The 20,168-nt window shown below is 33.8% G+C and overlaps 1 protein-coding gene and 1 non-coding gene across 2 annotated transcripts; both read right to left on the bottom strand.

Annotated features, from left to right (window-relative positions):
* Positions 1-8,589: 8,589 nt before the first annotated feature.
* LOC116122442 (probable glutathione S-transferase) lies at positions 8,590-9,791 on the bottom strand. The gene is made up of 2 exons (XM_031408286.1): positions 9,338-9,791; positions 8,590-9,168 (listed from the first exon to the last, which is right to left on the bottom strand). The coding sequence occupies exons 1-2, from the start codon at positions 9,644-9,646 to the stop codon at positions 8,809-8,811; spliced, it is 669 nt and encodes a 222-aa protein (XP_031264146.1). The 5' UTR covers positions 9,647-9,791; the 3' UTR covers positions 8,590-8,808.
* Positions 9,792-19,443: 9,652 nt separating this feature from the next.
* Positions 19,444-19,550, bottom strand: LOC116122451. Its single transcript, XR_004126899.1, has one exon. It is a non-coding gene; the product is annotated as a small nucleolar RNA R71 (small nucleolar RNA).
* Between the last annotated feature and the right edge of the window lie 618 nt (positions 19,551-20,168).

Here is a 20,168-nt window from a genome sequence, read left to right as displayed (position 1 = left end):
ATCTCCAGAAGAAGATTTAAAATCATTGGCTGAAAAAGGAAAATTGGCATGTGTATCATTCAAAGATCCCCGTTGACTTTGCAAGGCTACTTCAATTGCTTTGTTGTCGTTGTTATTCATTATAGGAGTAGGTTCAGTAATAGCTTTATCAGGTCCATCAGATGTACCAGCTCCATTGGAATCTGTGACTCGCACACTATCAGCTTCTAAGTGATGTCCGTCTTGTAGGCTAATATCAGAAGCAAGAGGTTGGCCAACAGACAGAGTCTTCTTGGCTCGTTCCGCTGCCTTTTTTACGGAACTCCTCTAGCTGCAGGAGGAAAGAAAAGAATATATCAACTTCAAAAGATAATTAAATACAGAAAATTGCAATAGAAGAAACACACCTCTTGACGGCATGCAAAGATGGAGAAACATAAGTAATAAAGTACTTCAACATAAGCTTCTGAAAGAAATGAAAATTCTCTTTGACTGGAGAACTAGGAAAAGCTCATATAGAGAATAATCAGCACCAAAATGACGAAAAATGAACCTATACTACATACTTAATTGGTAAGACATTGGAGTATCAGACGAAGTTCGTTTATAATTACTTTGCACTTTAGCTTTCCAGTGATTGTTTCTCATAACAGTATCTAGCAATCAAAGCCTAGTCTGACTAAAAAACCTTTTGATTGGATACACGATAGTATGATCACAACAGTAACAATTACTCAAAATTATACCAATAACAATAAAATTCCATAAACCATATTAAATCTTACAAAACTATCTTAATTATAAGGCTAATAATGCTCGACGAAACAATACAAAAGCTAATTACGATGATTTTATCATATGCAGCATAAAGAATCAAAGCTGCACCAATACCATATACTACTGATAATCCCAAAAACGCACGATTCAAGACAATGTGAAGACAAAATCTAGTAGATTTCCATATTTCGTGCAAAAGTGATGGTACAACAACACAAATCAATAGCCTCCTCGTTTAACATCATCACAACTTCAAACAACAAAAACAAAATAAAAAATAAAACGTACCTTCCGCTTTCCTGTCCAAATGCTCTTGTTTACGCGATGTCGGCAACACACTGAGCCGACGCCATTTGATCCGAAAGAACGATTTAACGGCTCAAAAATATCATAAGAAGGAATCGAACAAAATTTTAAAAAATATAATGAAATAAACACCTGAAATTACAACAAATTCAGATCAAGATGAGATTTGAAATTAAAAGAAATGGAAAAAAAAAAAAACGGCTCGGGGAGAAAAAAAAAACGGCTCGGGAGAAAAAAAAAATTTAGACAAAGGTGGTAAGGGCCCCCGATCTAATCGGGGAGAGAAAAGAGAGATTTTGTGCGTGAGAATAAATAAATATTTAAAAAATATATAACTATTATTTGGATTTGTAATTGCTGTTGTTGTGTCAGATCTCCGTTCTTGTCCGTCCCTTTTGTTTCTCCCCCAATTTGAAATTTCATTTTTACGTATTTATTAGTTGGTTTAATTTTATTTTTTTTGTTTGATATAAATGGTGGTAGAATTGTTGCCTGTTGCTGTTGGTGTTACAATTGAACGCATGTGGGAACAGAACAGAAGCCCACGTTTGCTGAATCCAAAAGCAACCCAACATCTTTCCTTTTCTCAATGGTCATCAACACTCTATTTCATGCATTTAATATACAAAGTTATAATAAATAAATAAATAAACTTAACAGTTATTAATTAAATTAAAGATTTGAAATAAATTACTATCGCCAAAAAAATAAAAAATAAAAAATAACAGAAATGTTACTATCGCCAAAAAAAGGTGATGTTGTATATTTCCTTAAAACGATGTTGTGTAATCACTAATCAGTAAAGACGTGAATACAATAATTGTAAATATTTAGGGTAAGTTTCATTAATTAATTTTTTTTTCTTATTATAGTATGAACATCTCACCAACTTCTTTTTGAGTCGAATTGTAAAATACATTCATATTCATCCAATATTCATATAAAGTTGATAATACAATCAATTTCAACATAAAATCTCCATGGAATATATCAGAAATATATGCGGAAGTAAATGCAAAACCTCCAGCCATAGCAATTGTTGTTTGATCTTCTCACTCCTTCAAAATACAGGATCTTCTACTGAGTGTTATTTTAGACTGATGGTTTTTTAATCTGAAATAAACATGGCGTCTAATGGGACCTGTAAAGTCTCCTTTTAATATGCAGTTGTCTTTCCATCAAAGACAACTGCCAAGAGAAGAGACACAACCGTATGACACATCAATCCACATCAACATAAAAATGTAAGACCTTAATGTAATTATATTAAATGTAGGATGATAATACAAAAAGTCTAACAGAATTCAATCTAATGTATATTACATTAACGGTGTAAAAGAATTTAAAATATGAGACACGTGATTGTAAAAATAATATACATTTATTATAAAGGTTGTTTGTGTCTCAATCATTCATTTTAATTGATTTGTAGATTATTTCTTAAGTTAATAACAAAAAAAGAAGTTTATAAATTTATTTGAAAAGTAAATATAAAAAAATCATTTTCTAGTGTTCAAGAGTAGATTAGGCTAACTTAAAAAGTCAAAAGTTTCAATGTAAGTGTAAAAAGTAATACTATATGTATAAAAAAAGTATTATAAAGATTTTTATACAAAGCGATGTTAACAGAAATTAAATAGAAAAGTTAATACGATGAGTTTAACTTTTTATATTCACTGTTTCATTCATTTTTTATCTCATCATTTTATATTAAACATTATCAAATTCTAATTTTTTTTATAATAATACTGTAATAATTAACCTTAATTCTAAATTTAATTTTCATAATAATTATTTAATTAAATTATTAAATTTAAAAAAACTAGAAAATTTGATAAATTAGCTAGCACAGCATCATTGATGTTGTATTCAATGACACTATTGGGTAGATTTTACGGTGATGAGAAATACTGCAATTACAAATAAATTTTATAAAGACTTCTATATAAAGTAATGTAACAAAAAATGAATAAAAGAATATATTTATACAGTAATAAGTAATTAAAATGAAAGCTAAAACAATCTCAAATTAGAACTTATCGTAATTGCATGAAGAAAAAAAAAAAGGTTCTATCCTCTGCAATTATTACCCTAAAACTCTAGGGTCTCATATCTTACAAAGCAACCGGAAAGATAGAACTAGAATCTTTGACAATTATTTTCAAAGTTTATCAATATGTTATTTTTGGAGAAATTAGTGGTGTCTAAAATTTATATTTACCTGAGTTTATATATATTGTGTGTAGTTTTAGTTTTCCTATTATTAGGTTTAGGGTGGGTTTGGGGTTGCTTAACTTCTCCCATAATAAATTACTTGTTTCTTAAGCAATTATACAAAATGTGTTTGGCAAACACATTTCAAAAGTGATTATAGAACAATATACTTCTTTCATAATCTATTTTATTGAAGGATCTCAAAGTAGGGATTTCTAGCTTTTAGAATTCAAAATCAGCTTTTAAAAAGAGTCAATTACCAAAATGCTTAAAGATTAAACATAGATTCTAATTTCATTAAATATAAATTCTAATTTTTATATGAATAAATTTAAAATTAGATTATTAAAAAATGAAAAATATTTAAAACACAAAATACATAAACTGGCCAGCGGAGTAGTCGGCCAGATTCTAGCCGAAATTTTTGTTCCAACAAGTGCAATTTCATCGTCAGCACTATTGGGATTGCCGATTTGTGATCTACCCAATGGAGCTGGAGGGTTGTTTGAACAATACGTCAGTTTGCGACAACAATCCGGGAAAGTTTCGTCAAAACTTTTCAGCTTGCTTGTGATGCAACACTGCCTAATTTTGGAAGACCGCCAACTTCACCATTGATTTCAATAGGCGCGTTTGGTTTATTATTTTGGATAGGATTTTAGATATAGTATTGGATAATTAAATATGGGAGTATTACGAGGTAAAATTTATAAATTTATAAAAAAATCCTCTAAGTTTGCTAATTTAATAAATACCCCAACATATAAAATGACAAAAATACCCCTACCACCTGCAGTGCCAGATTCCAGCCACCACTGCCAGAATCTGGTTGGAAAATCGCGTTACGACACAAACCGATCCGATCTGTGTCGTAACGTGTTGTTATGGCCTTTTCCGGGCAGATCCACCATGGATCTAGCCCAAAAAGGCCAGATCCACGGCCTTCCGTGGTCGTCGACGACAGGAAAATACGTCAACGACGGCCAAAGATATGGCCATCGTTCTCGATCAACGATGGCCATTTCTTTGGTCGTCGTTGACGGTCAGATCAGATCAGTGAATTACCATCCAGTTTCGGTCGGTAATTCACCGTTGTGGCAGATTTCGGTTACCACCGATGGTGGTTGTCAGAATCTAGTAAGTATGGGTCATAGGGGTGTTTTTGTTAATTTTTAAACTTTTTAAGGGGTATTTAATGAAATTAATAATCTTTTGGGATCTGAAAGTAATTATAAAAATAGGGTAATATTTCTAAAATAATGTGCTAAATATTGTTTGAAAAATAAGATTAGGAATATTGATAATAATAATAAGCCAAACATACCCGATGATGATGTTGGTAGTGTCATCTCGCTTGCAAGAAAACATTTTCCAGCGATGGTGACCAGCCACTGTTGCCGATAGCTGTTTTAATTTTTTTTTAAAAAAATTAAATTTTATATATTTTAATAACATGATAGAAACTTACTTAAAAACTGTTCATTTTTTGTCTTTTTGTTTCAGTCATATCCCATTTCTCAAAATCAAAAGTGATTTAAAATTATGAAAAACAAACACTTAATAGATTATATTATTTTTAAAAGTAGATCCATAAATGATTATGAGACAAGTTACAACAATCTAAAATCATATAAGACAAATATTCCCAAAAGGGGGTGAATGGAAATTTATAAAAATAATTTGCCGAGTAAAAACTATCGACAACACCAATAAATAACAATGAGTTTAAATAATGGGTGACAATAAATAAACTCAACCAACAATGAATGATAATGTTAATGAATAAACAATATTAAGCAATAAATGCGAGAGAGTGCAAATATGAGCAATGAATGAAACCAAGTGATAATGATGTTCGAGTAAATATGCGAAGAATAATAAATAAGTTGAGAGAGAAGAAATGTTTATAGATTTATAGTGGTTCGGAGCTCTATCCATAAGCTTCTGATATTCACTTTTTCAAGGTAACCTGCTAGAAGTTTCACTAAAATTGGATTGCGCCAAGCAGATTCACTAAAATTGGATTGCACCAAATACATTAATTTGACATGATTTATCCTTTTTTACAATAGTTTGACAAAATTTTGCATCTAGATTTATAGGATTTCGCCCACAAGATGTTTGAATAAAAACATGTGAAAGATTGCTTCTTAAATTAGGCTTGAACACACAATATCAATTATACATGGTAACCTAATATACTAACTAACATGGTAAGATAACACAATCTTTGTGATATGGTAACAAAATATACAAGTATACAACCAACATCTCAATAGTAACTGTATGGTTATTACTGATTGCGGATCATTTAATCATATGGGCAAAAAAAGTATCAAAGTTTGAATCAATAACAGATTGTATTACTCCAAAAAGTCCAAACTACAGGGGATGTTTAAAAAATCATACTAAATGTCAAAGGAGTTTTGTTAGCAAATTAAACCAAAAAAGTCAATAAAGATACCTAATGAATTTCAATATAATTTTACTTTGCCTTTATTGAATTTAAAAAATGAAAAAGATCAATGATTNAAAAAAAAGTATGGACGGGCGTCCATTCCGAATGGACGCTCGTCCAAACGTAAGGGACGGCCGTCCAAAATTTATGGATGGCCGTCCCCAAATTTTTTTTATTTTCATATTTTGGTTAAGGGCGGGAGTCCCTTATTTGCGGGCGCTCGACCAAAATAAAGGGATGGCCGTCCATAACGGATGAAAGGCCCTCCCTAATTTTTTTTTTAAAAAATTTATTCCATTTTACTTATGGACGGGCGTCCTTTAAATGGGGACACCATCCCTGGTATATGGACCCTCGTCCATATAATATGGACGGGAGTCCATGTGAGTGAACGACCGTGCAAATTTGATAGACGACCGTTCACTAGAAAAAAATTGATAAAAAAATCAAGCGCCTAGTACACGTAGGCCGGTACACATTTTCGGTGTAAATTTTTCTGTGTCCGTAGCTTTGTTGTTTGGTTAATGGGGCCATTGTGCTTGGGCAATAAGTTAAAGAGTTTGAAAAGATAATTGTAAAGACCATTTTAATATGTTTCTTTTAAGCTAATTAGCTTTGTTAGCCCTATATTTCCAGTTTTTCATTTTATCGATCGCACACGCTTTATCAATTTTTGATCTAGCTCTAGTCATACACACAACTGCCTCAAGCATGACAGTCAAATGGTCAAGAAGAGTGCTCATTTTAAGAGAACTATAGTGGCCATGGGTGTAACTGCAAGAACATATATATATATCTATGTTTTGGGAAATAATTTTTAAACGTTTAGAAGCATGTGACATTGGATGAGAATATAAAAAACTATGGGCCGTACTTTTTAACTAATTTTGCATGAATTTGTTTCTTTTGGGCCAAGCAAATTTGCAATTATTCAACTTGTTCATATCATTAGATCCCAGACCTTTAATTGATTAATCTAAGGCTAAAAATTGATTAAGAATATGTGTAAAGTTGAAGGGCTACAAATCCTCCTCCATATCATAATCTATATGTTTGTCTTTATGTGTTGTCACCATGTGACTCAACACTATGTTATTCAAGTTTTAATATCCCCTAATCCCATCAGAAAAGTCAATTACGCAACAATATTTCATTTTGCTTTTTTTTTTTTTTTTTTCCTTATGACTATGAGTGTCCAGCAAGCTTATGTGTATCTCAATTAATCTTCCAGAACTCTGGAACTACCGGTCGGGTAAGAACTCTAATGATTATCTCTATTAGCAACTTAGAAATAAGTCAAACTTAAAACCTTTTGAGTAATATACCCAAGAGTCCCTATCGAATCACTCGACCATCCTATTAGCAACAATATTCATTATGCTTTTAAGTTCATTGCATTTAGACAACAATGTAGGACAGCAGACCAATGCAATATTTAAATTAGGTTATATAGCAGCTTTATCAGAAGAGGAAAAGAAATTATCCATTACAACATTAAATGTTTTCAGAGGAAAGAAAAAGTCAAAAGCACCCTTCAAATACCTTCAGGGTGCGTTTGTTTCGGGGGCATAAAAGATAATACCGATAATCTGTCTTATTTTTTGAAAATTACTACGTTTGGATGTCAAGTAATGAAAAATTACGATAAACTTTCAATGCCAATAGTGGTTACTATAAGTAAAAACAGGGGTAATTCAATTGTCATTTGGGAGGGTGTTATTTTTCTATTACCAGGGTAATCAACTGTTCATACCAATTTTACCCTTAATTAATAAACAATTTGGACACAAATGTGCTCATATGTCTACCAAATAACAATTAGCCCAAATGTGCGAAGTGACTTCTTTAACCTCATATATTATTTTTTAGACATAAATACCCTCACTATTTATATAAATAATACCCAAAATACCCCTAGCCACCCAAGACAATTGTCGGCAGTCGACCACCACTGTTGGCCACTACTGGCAATCGTCAGAATAGCACACGACCGATCGGATCTGGCCGATCATGCCCCTATCTAGCTGTTTCCAACTAGATCAAAGGTCGGAAATGGCCAGATGGATCTGATCGGAAACGAATAGATCAATGGCTGTAAATGACCATAGATCTAGCTGTTTTTGGCCAAATCCACAACCGTTAATGGCCACAGATCTGGCCGTTAATGGCCAAAATGGATCTGGCTTTTCGGCTCGGTCCATGGCCATCTAGCCGTTTTTGGCCTTTGATTTGGCCGTTTTCAACCTTTGATCTGGCTGGAAACGGCTAGATCGGTGAACAACCAACTAGATTCGGTCAATTGTGCGTCTTTCTAACAATTGTCGACGGTGACCGATGGTGGTGGCTGGCAACCAGCAGTCATCTTGGATGGTTGGGTGAATTTTGTTAAACTTTAAACTTTTGTTGTTAGGGCGTTTTAGCTAAATTCTCAAATATAGGGAGTTAAAAAATGTTCTAAATAATAACAATAATATTAACAAGGAAGGGTAATTAAGTAAAAATCCTTCGATAAATCTCAACCAAACATATTAATTATTTATACTCATCAATCTAACCAAACATATTAGTATAACATTCCTCCATTAATCATCAATGTAATATTCTCAGTGGTAATCCATCCTATATTTTCAGTGATAAAGAATTCTCTAAAACAAACGCACCCTCAACGAATTAGAAGTTAGCATGGTTCATTATGATAAATGGTGATTATCACTGTCTTGCCTAATTTTTAGATTTGAATAAAAGAGGACATTTGTATTAGACAATCCTAACAAGAGAAGTTTTTGACGACTTTGAGAAGATTTATCCTAAATTTGAAGAAAAAATCCCAACAAAACTATAAAAAAGTCCATAAATATTTCTAATGAATTTCAAATAAGTTTACTATGCCTTTATTTAAAATAAAGAAAGAAAAAAGATCTATCATGATAGTGGATAGAGCAAACCAGACAGCCAGCATCTTGGTAAAATCAAAGCCATCACACCCAAACCAAAATTACAAGAATATGAAAGTATTACAATATTTTGAATAATTAATTTTCAGAACTCTGCAACTTATTAATTATAACCCTGCATCAATCGGTTTTTTCTGCGACAAGCTTCTCCCTTATGTTCTTGATATGAGCCAAGAGTTTCTCAGGGTCAGGAAGATTTTCTTTGATGACAGGAACTTCCTTGAAATTGTTAACCCATGCATACAACCGAGGGCAAGTGGTTGATTCCAGCAATTTTATACCAATCACTTCTTGAATGGTCTCAAACCAATGAGGCAACCAGCCATATGCAATGTCAACTAGATTGATAGTATCCCCTCCGAAGAATTTCTTGTCTCCAAGGCCTTGCTCTTCCAATACTTTTAGCACTGCCAATACCTCTTTTGCTGCCTTCTCTTGCTCTTCTCCACTGCTTCGGAAAACTGAGAAAAAAAAAGGACCCTGGAACCCAATCCCGAAAAATTGTTCAGTTTTAAGGGTAATTAATACCCCTATGATCGGTAATTACTGATATCAACAATTAGAGCAAATGAAAATCGTATTCTTCAACAATCCAGGCACAACTTGAATGCAAAAAATTATAAGAAAAAAGATTTGGGGATTAAATTACCTTGGCTGCTCCATATTGAATCCAAAAGCGAGCTATAGCTCTATCATAAGCATGAGTTGGCAGCAATGGATTCTTAGGCCACGTTTCTTCAATATATTCAAGGATGACAAGCGACTCAGCGATTGGTTTTCCACCATGAACAAGGACTGGGATTTTCTTGTGAACAGGGTTGTACTTCAAGAGCAACTCACTCTTGTTAGAAAGATTTTCTTCTATGTATTCGTATTCAACACCCTTCAGTTTCAGTGCCCATGTCACTCTGCTACTATATGAGCTTGGCCAAAACCCATGTAACTTCAATTCTTCCATAGTTTTTAGATCAAAGATACAACAAGTATGCAGAGGTCTGATCGATGTCAGTGCAAGGTCAATATCTGTGATTTAATTACTGGGTCATTGTTCTAGGAGAAATAAGTTGCAGAGTAGAGTTTTCGAAGGGTAGAGAAAGATTATTCTTTGCTCTGTTCCTTGCTTGCTTATATTATTTGTATTGTCCTTGGGTTATTGGCAATTATGAAAAGTACTGGCACCATTTTAGCGCTTAAATTTCCATGAATTAAATGAAGTCAAATATGGTGTGCGAATTGGCGAAATATTCAACAGTGAAGGCGGCTTTGTATACGTTTATAGCTTTGTTTTTCTCGTCATTTGGACGATAGAGTTGACTGAGAAACTATCAAGTTTTAATATGATCCGCCTGATCCCAATAGTTGAGAAAAGTCCAATAACGAAATTTTACTATTCATAAACAATTTTAAAAATTCCATAAAATTTTATTGGGATGGCCGGATCCAATAACGACAACTTTTTAAAATTCAACTCGAAAAAAGATAATAAATATATATAATGTTAAATTATTCATAAAAAATAACACAAAATAAGTCTCAATAATGTATAAAATAAATAAAAAAGAAATATTAAACTTAACCATACATTAAAATGTAACTCGACGAGATCTCATATTTTGAAGGTCATTTATAATTGATTCTATACTAAATTTCTCCAAAATCATTAAAATTAATACTAAATACTGATATCATTATGTTGTGAAATATAAATTAATTAAACTTTAAATTTAATATAGATTCACGCAAATTTTAAAGAATTAAAAGACAATCCAATTATCTAAAATCAATGCAAATTTCCAAATCAAGACTTATTCTAAATAATAAACATTAGGATCAAATTATAAAACATAAAACTTAACAATATAATAAGTAAATAATGTGAACATGAATAATATTATAATAATATAATAGTATAAAATCACTAACTTATTAATAATATTTCAATTCTCTTCCACAGGAAATATAAAAAACACAGATATTATTATAATTTTTTTTCTATTTTTAATTACAAGTGGTATTAGAACTATTATATGATATATCATTGGTTTACTAATTAAAAGTTTATATTCAATTTTTTTTTTCTTCTAATTGGCAAAATTAGTGAATAAATTTATCTTCTCAAGAATCATTTTCATCTTAAATTCAATTAATTTTCTTCCATCAGAAATATTTAAAAGAGAGATAGGTTTGTTTTGTATTTTATTACAAGAGTTATCAAGACTAGTATATGACATAACATATCATCAATGCATCATTTACAATAAATTAAATAATGAATCATGAGATAACCATTGCCAATGCAAAATAGTGTTCAATTTCTAATCATTTTTAACGGGATTGTTAATGTTGTTAATGACACATATTTTGCAAAAGAAGGTAAGGAAAAATAATCACAAAATTTGTAGTATTTAAAAACTCACTATAGCAATCATATGGTAATTAACAATTGTTTTACTACTTCTATAGTAATTTAAAAAAAAAATACAAAAGAATAGAAAAATTAAAAAGAAAGAATTAAATCAGGGCCATGGCCAGCAGCTGGCCAAGCCCAAGTCTTTGTTTTTTTAAGCGTTAATACTAATTATTTTGTATTTCTTAGTTTTGGTTTTCTATTTTTTTTTTCAATTTTTTTAAAATTTAATGGTTTCTTAAATTTTCTTATTTTTTTTATTAAATTTTACTGAGTTTATTTTTTATTTTTTAAAACACATTTCTATAAATGTTTGTTCATGGTTATTTATGTCCTTTACTTTTTCTCCATTAAATTAAACGGTAATTAATAGAGGTATGTCCATTTTTTAACTATTTATAAACTTGTGTACATAGTTTCGCAAAACATTGTCCTCTAGGAGATGATAGAGAAATTAGGCTATATATTTTACTGTTGATGCTGGTTTTCGGCACCAACCAATTGTCACGTGGGTTTTGCCCTTTGATGAATTATTGCACGTGATAATAGATATATGAAATGAAATAAATGCAGGGAAAACTTTTAAAGTGGTTCGGATGCTAAGGTAGCAAGTCCTACGTCCACTGGGTTGTATTGATTTTAGTGTGGGTCAGGTCGCGAAGCGGACTGACGTACAAAAAGTTATGAAAAGTAAATGTTTTCTTTTACATGAGAGAGAGAGTTATTTTTTGTAAAGAATGGCCGAATCCCCTTAATGGAGGGGTCTTCTTCATTTTATAACAAATTGAGGCGTGTAATCATCATTAAATCCATGGGTTGGTGTGATTGTCAGGATGTAATCCAGCTTTATGTCCCATTTTCCTTTTTCCAAGCTGATTTCGCACGACTTGCTGCAGAGGAATGGATGCGTGTGAGCTCCACATTACTTTGCAGATCTGACGTGTGCATGTTGCCCTGACGGGAGCAGGTCACCCGTAACGTGACTCTTCCCACGTCAGCCTTTTGTTTTCCCGGGTATAACATTTACAGTGCTGTATGAGGAGAAAGAAAAAAATTATCCATTATAATATTAAAATTTTTCAAAGGAAAAAAAATCAAAAGCACCCTCAAAAATTCTTCCACTTCGAATGAAAAATGGGAAATAGAAAATACTAAATTAAACTTTTTGTCACTTTAAAATAATTTTAAGCAATTGAAAATTAGTATGTTCCATTGTGATAAATGGTGACTATCTCCATCTTGCCTCATTTTTGGACTTGAATACAAGAGGACATTTGTATAATGCGATCTCAATGAGGGAATTTTTTGACAATTTTAAGAAGATTTACTCCAAACTTGGAAAAATATCCTTCTAAAATCAAAGCCCCATCACACCTAAAATCATAAGAATATAATAATGTTGCAACATCTTGAACAATATTCAGAACTCTGCAACTTATTATCTATGGACCTGCAACACCTATATGCTAATTGCTAATTCAATTGGTTGTTATGTAATGAAGCTTCTTTCCTTGAGTTTTTCAGGTCAGGAATATTTTCTTTGATGACAGGAATTTCCTTGAAATTGTTAACCCATGCATGCATGCAGCGTAGGGAAAGTGGTCGGTTCCAGCAATTTTATGCCAATCACTTCTTGAATGGTCTCAAACCAATGAGGTAGCCAGCCTTATGCAATGTCAACTAGACTGATAGAATCCCCACCAAAGAACTACTTGTCTCCACGGCCTTGCTTTTCCAACAGTTTTAGCATTTCCAGTAACTTTTTTGCTCTCTTCTCTTGCTCTTCTCCACTGGTTCGGAAAAGTGGGAGGAAAATTGGAACCTAGGTCCAATCCCAAAAATTTGTTCAGTTTTAGGGATTGTTAGAATTCTAGAGAGAAAGTCAAAGAATTCAAGAGCGAAATGTAAAGAATTGAAATTATTTCAAATGTACAAGACCTTTCTATATGTACTTACAATACAAGCTAAAATCATTAGCATGATTTATGCTAATGACAAAAATCAAGCTTTGCTTGATTCAAGCCATTGATCAAGCTTTGCTTGATTTTGGCTAACACCCCCCCTCAAGCTCAAGGTGGCAACGTAGATTCTAGCTTGAGATTGGAAACTAACTCCGTGAATTGTCTTGGATGATGAGCTTTTGTGAAGACATCAAAAAATTGATTGACGGAGCGGATAAATAACAAGTCAATAGTGCCTTGTGCGATGTGGTGACGAAAGAAGTGACAATCAATCTCAATGTGTTTATTGCGTTCATGGAAGACGTCATTATGAGCGATCTGTATGACACTTAGATTGTCACAATGAATAGGAATGACAGAGGAATGAGCAACACCCATATCTTCTAGGAGCCATTAGAGCCAAATTAGTTCAATAGTGGTATCAGGTAAGGCACGACTTCTGTGCTTGATCGAGTTGTAACTGATTGTTTCTTACTTTGCTAAGAGATAAGTGAGTCACCAAGGAAGAAACAATACCCAGTGGTGGAACGTTGATCAGTAGGATCCCCTGCCCAGTCAGCATTAGAATAAACATGCAACTGTTGTGAGGAGTGAGTAGAAAAGAAAATACCCATAAAAAGAGTGCCTTTGGTGTATCGCAGAATCCGCAAGACAATAGTATAATGGGTGGAGTGTGGAGCAGACATGAATTGGCTAACAATATGAAAAACATAAGCGATGTCAGGTCGAGTGACAATGAGATTGACCAAACTGCCCACTACCTATTTGTATAAGGTTGGATCTAAAAGGAGTACGTCATCCATGGGAGTAAGGCGAGCATCTGTTTCTAGTGGCGTAGAGGCGACCTTCGTGTCAGTAATTCTAGCACGAGAGAGCAAGTTAGATGCATACTTTGCTTAGGAAGGAGAATAACCATCAAGAGTGGAAGAGACTTTGAGTCCCAAAAATAAGTAAGGGAACCAGATCTTTCATCTCAAAGTGCTGACTAAGGGAGTTTTTAAGCTTGGTAATGCTTGATACATCGTCTCCAGTGATAATCATATCATCCACATAGAGCAAAAGAAGAATAAGGCCATGATCAGTCTTCCAAATAAATAAGGTTGAATCATGGGACTTGAAGAAATTTTGAAGGAGTTCATAGTTGCACTGAACTTTGAATACCAGGCCCGAGGCGATTGTTTGAGCCCATATAAGCCCTGACGCAATCTATGCACTTTGTTAGGCGGATGATCATAATTAGGTGGTGGTTGCATATAGACTTCTTCCTCAAGCTCACCATTGAGAAAAGCATTTTTTACATCCATCTGAAATAAATGCCATTTTCGAACAGTAGTAATTGTCAATAAACTTTGAACTGAAGTGAGACGTGCAACAGGAGAAAAAATCTCTTCATAATTGATTCCATACTCTTGAGTAAAACCCCCTGCCACTAGACGTGCTTTATAATGTTTCAGAGACCCATTTGAAAGAGTTTTGATCTTATAGACCCATTTACAACCCACAAGTGTTTTATTTGGTAAAAGATCTACCAACTCCCATGTCCTTGTCTTTTCTAGAGCTTTGATCTCTTCGTCCATTGCTTGCTGCCAAAATGGGTTAGAATTAGCTTCACAATAAGTATAAGGCTCATGCAAGGAGACTATAGTTGAGAAACAATGAAAATCAATAAGGTGGGAAGAAGGTTCTCTTAACGAGTAGAGCGCCGAAGAGCCAGAGTATCTGACTCATCGAGGAGATCAAAATGTGCCACAAGTGTCGAATCCTTAGAAGATATAAAATTGTTGGGAGTAGGCGTAGGAGGAATGACATGGTCAAGCTTAGAAGAGGAACCTGTATTAGATGGAAATAATTCTGCAAAAGAGTGAGTAATAGGGGAAAAAGATGAAATATGGAATTTTGACAAAGAAGAGAACATTATATCTTCCTAAAATACTACATGACGAGAGACACATAAGCGTCGGGGGATGGGATCCCAACATCGATACCCCTTATGTTCTATACCATATCCCAAGAAGCAACACAAACGGGCACGTGGTTCAAGTTTGGACCGCTCATGGGGCTACAAAAGAACGAAACAAGCACATTAAAACACTTTTAAGGGACTGTAGTTGGAAGAAAAACCAAGAAGACGCTCATAGGGAGTTTGATTATCTATAATAGGAGAAGGCATGAGATTGATGATAAGGACGACGGTGAGGGCGACCTCTCCCCAAAATAATTCGAGACAAGAAGATGATAAAAGCATGGCTAGAGCGGAATCCAAGATATGTCAGTGTTTGCATTCTGCACGACTATTCTATTGAGCGGTTCTAGGACAAGATTGCTGAATGATGGTTCCATTGCCAAGAAGAAATTCATTTAGGGTAGAATCACAATATTCCATGGCATTATAGTATGAAGCATTTTTATTTTCTTGGAATATTGTGTCAGTACCATGGCCGCAAAGTTTTTATATGTTTGATAGACTTCAAATCTGTTTTTTAAGAGATATATCCAAGTAAAACGAGAAAAATCATCTATAAAAATTATAAAGTACTGTGAACCTCCCATAGTATGAATCAGTGCGGGGCCCCAAACATCAATGTGAATTAAATCAAAAGGTGTGTAAGAAACTGAGTCATTATTATTAAAAGGCAAGATAGGTTGTTTAGACAAAAGACATGACACCCAATCAAATGTTTCAAGTTTATTAGAACCCAGGCGACCATTGAAAACAAGTGAACGTAATTTAGTCAGGGAAACATGACATAAACGAAGATGCCATAAGTGAGAAATGGATAAGGTAGATGCAGTTGACAAGGAAAGAGATACTTTAGAAGGTGAAAGGTGGAGTGAGGTGAGCTCGAAAAAGCATCCCATCTTGTGCCCTGTCCTAAGAATTTGACCTGTCTGAGAATCCTACACACGACAACCATGAGAAGAAAAGGTAATGTCAAGACCAAGTCCACATAGTTGATTGACAGAAACAAGATTATATATGAGTTTGGAATGAGAAAAGTATTGGGTAGAGACCTAGTTGGAGTACAGATGGTTCCTATATGACTAACATGCATATGAGAACCATCTGTAGTATGAATGACAAGTGTATTTGAATTTAGAGATGTATCAGATAAGACAAATGAATCCGAAATCATATAATTACGACATGCAGAATCAATAAACCATGGAATAGTACTTGAAGTGATGGATAAGGCACTGCAAAAAACATGAAGAATGAGACAAAACCTATTTAAGGAGAGACCCTATATCTTTAAGGGTAGGTTGGGATGGAAGTGGGGATGCCTTAGTGGCAACAACAGCAACGTGTGATGAAGATCTGGATTTTCCAAGTTGGGGACAACGAGACTTGGTGTGACCCTTCTTTTTGCAATAATTACACAAAATGCTTGGGCAATAAAGAATGAGATGTCCATTTTGGTGGTAGTATTTGCAAACAAGTGAATCAGATTGCTTGGTCAGATGAGCTTCAGATTGCTTGTTAGGAATAATGGCAAGAACTGCATCTAATTTTTTTATACCTTAGGTGTGAAACCAAGTCTCATTAGACTGAAGTTCAGAGAGAGCTGTGTCCAAAGGCATACAATGGAGGAGCATGGATCAAACAGACTCATACTCTGGGGTGAGAGCCATCAAAAACTGGATCAAACACATATGATCACGATGTTTTTCATATTGAGTGGCATCTGTAGTGCATTCCATCTAAGATCAGATTGAGCTAGGTAATCCCACACAATTTGCATCTGAGCATGGAAATCTGTGATAGACTGAGCGGGCTCTTACTTCATGTGTTGTAGAGACTACTAGAGTTGATATTGATGAGAGAGTCCTTTGGTAATAAATCGAGTGGCACGCATATCCCAAACTTTTACAGTTTCATAGCGACCAAACTGGAGATGAATAGATGGAATAGAAGAATTTTGGAACCATGTAATAATCTAGTGATTGTTGCTATACCAATCATCAAGTCTCTCACTAAACTTGTCATCTTCTTCAATATCTCCTTTAACCGATGTTTTAATATCGTTAGTCACATAACACCAAAGTTTTCGTCCTTTTAGAAAAAGGCCGCATTCTTTGACTCCATGAGGTATAAGAATTGGTGCCATCTAAAATCCCAAAAATTAGACATTGGATCTCCATTTTTTCCATTGGAAGACAAGAATTCTGATGTTGGAATAAGGAAAAATTGCTGATGTAGGAGCAAAGTCAGTGCTGATGTGGCAAGTCAATGATGATGTGTGATAAGAGCTTGAAAATACATGTTTTGTTAGTGATTCAATTGGATTATTTGTGGGAAAATTTGTTTAAATTGCAAAATTTGAGTTAATTACTTCATAAATACCTTTTATGGGATCACATGTGTATTTTGAGTATTTTTAGGTTGTAATTAATGTTTGAATGAAGAAGGATGATGTCGATGAAATTTGTGACAAGTAGGAACAAATGGTGCAAGAATCAGAATTGAAATGAGGAAGTTATGATGCATTGAAGATGAGACTTAACACCTGGAAATTCTTCAAGATGAGCATGCTTTAATGTTTTGATCATAACTTGAGCTGTAGAAATCAGAATTTAATGATTCTTATGGTGTTGGAAAGCTTATTCAGAGGAATACAAATGTTGTGTTGATGACTTTACCAAATTCTGAAGATATCAAACTTGTGGGATAGAAAGAACTATCATCGTAGCGACCATTTATGTTGCTGCAGCGATGGAATGCGAGCCAGATGGGCTATTTTATTTTCCTACTCTGAATCTAACTTGTCTAAGGCATTTAATTCTTTCCTAATTAACCTCCAAACCCAAGCACTATAAATAAGGGTCTTTAATTAGTTTTTAGGGAGAAGAAGGGAGAGAGAGCGACTACTCTTTGGAGATCAGAATTCTGAGAGTTTTGATTCACAAATTAGAGAAGTTTTTCTATTTTTCTTTCTTGTTCTCATATTTGTTAATACAATGGTTGTGTTTAGTACTGAAAGTATGAACTAAATTCTTTTCCAGGGCTAAGATGTAGCCTAATTTTATGAATATGCATTGAATTATTTGTTGTTAATTTTTATTAAATTTTGTTCTAAGTTTTATTATTGCACTTAATGCTTTCAGTTCTTAAGGGCCCAAGACTTGAATAATTTTATGGGTTAGGTTAAGATTGAGAGATGAAACCTAAATAGTCTAATGTAATAAAACCACAGATTGAGTGAATGCTAGAGATAGGTTACTGCGATCTGTGAGGCTCTGGTAAATTCCATAAAACTAAATGATCTCTTAGCTTCTAAATCCACTTTAGAGATATTTTGGGTTGTTGATTAAGGGTTAATCTGTAATTGTTTGAGAGAAAATTATCAAAATATCAGGGAATTTGGCCTTTAGAATAAGCTTAATTAGGTTAGCAATAATTATCAATGCCTAGGATTAAATTTGTGTGAAATTTGTGCCTTAGGTTTAGTCATATTGATCTTTTTATCAAAGTATTAATAAAATTATGTTTTTGTTTAGTTTTTAGTTTGTTTTATTTTTCATTAACTAATTCTTAAAATTTTGTTTTATCAAATAGTAATAAGATAGATTAGTTTGGTACTTGGTAAGTAGTTCTCTTAGGATTCGACACTCATTTACTCGAGCTTTATTACTTGTGTGATTTCATACACTTGTGATTAGCCTGTCAAGTTTTTGGCGCCGTTGCCAGGGAACTATTTTTCTACCAATATCAATACGAACTATTTATTTGCTAATTTGATTTGTTTTTTTTTTTTCTAAAAATTAATTTTTATTTTATTTCGTTGTGTTTATTTCTTTTATTTAGATCCTAGAGAGTTTACGTTCTAAAGGTGGTGGTGATCTCAATCCCTTCGATTCTGAGATTGAGAGAATGACTAAATAGTTGAGGAAAGAAAAGAGGCAAGCCAACTTAAAAAAATCAGTGGCTGACAAAGGAATTATAAATAACAATATGGAAGATTAACAGAATCAGAATGGGGATATCCCAGAGGGCAATGCAACTAGTGGAATTGTAGTTTTTCAAAGAGCATTGAAGGACTACTCTAGTCCTACTATTGAAGGATTCTATTCTAGCATCAAGAGACCACCAATTCAAGCGAATAATTTTGAGATCAAGCCAGTAATTATTCAAATGTTCAACATTCGGTCCAATTCACAAGGTTGCCTAGTAATGATCTCAACTTGCATATCGCCAATTTTATGGAGTTATGTGACACATTCAAACATAATGGGGTATCTGATGATGCAATTAGGCTAAGACTTTTCCCATTCTCTCTTCGGGATAAAGCTAAGGCTTGGTTGATTTCTCTGCCATCTGGGAGCATCACAACATGGAACAAGTTAGTTCAAGCATTCCTCACTAAATATTTTCCACCTGTCAAGTCTGCAAAGTTGAGAAGTGAGATTACCAATTTCTTCCAACAAGATATGGAATCATTGTATGAAGCATGGGAAAGATATAAGGATCTCTTATGAATGCGTCCTCACCATGGTTTGCCAATCTGGTCACAAGTGTAAACGTTTTACCAAGGATTGCTACCAAATATACAAGCCATAATAGATGCTGCCAGTGGAAGAGCGTTGAATAATAAAACATGAAGGAAGCTTACAATTTGATTGAGGTGATGGCGAGCAATAACAACATGAGGACTTCGAAGAGAAATTCAACAAAGAAAGCAGCGGGAGTGCACGAAGTTGATGGCTACACCGCATTGGCTGCTCAGCTTTCAGCCATCCAAAAGCAATTGGGAGTTGCTCTAAAGGTAAATGCTATTGAATCTTCTTCTCTAACTTGTGAATTTTGTGCAGGGAATCATATGACAAGAGATTGTAAAGTAGGGAATCCATTTGCTCCACCTCAACAATCAAAGTATGTCAACAAATTTCAAAGAGAGCAAGGGAATCCATACTCTAACACATACACTTTAGCACAATCATCCAAACTTCTCATGGAGTAACCACAAGGAACATAAACAATCTCCTGGTTTTCAAGCTCAAGAGCCGAAATCTAACTTGGAGAATTTGCTTACCAAGTTCATTGAAGAGACAAGCAAGAGGTTTGAAAAGAATGAAATCCTTGTCCAAAATCAGTCAGCCTCCATTAGAAACCTTGA

This window comes from Pistacia vera, unplaced genomic scaffold, assembly GCF_008641045.1.
Source record: "Pistacia vera cultivar Batoury unplaced genomic scaffold, PisVer_v2 Contig134, whole genome shotgun sequence".
NCBI classification, from domain to species: Eukaryota; Viridiplantae; Streptophyta; class Magnoliopsida; order Sapindales; family Anacardiaceae; genus Pistacia; species Pistacia vera.
Note: the sequence above shows the minus strand (reverse complement) of the source record. Positions and strands in the feature narration are given on the sequence as shown.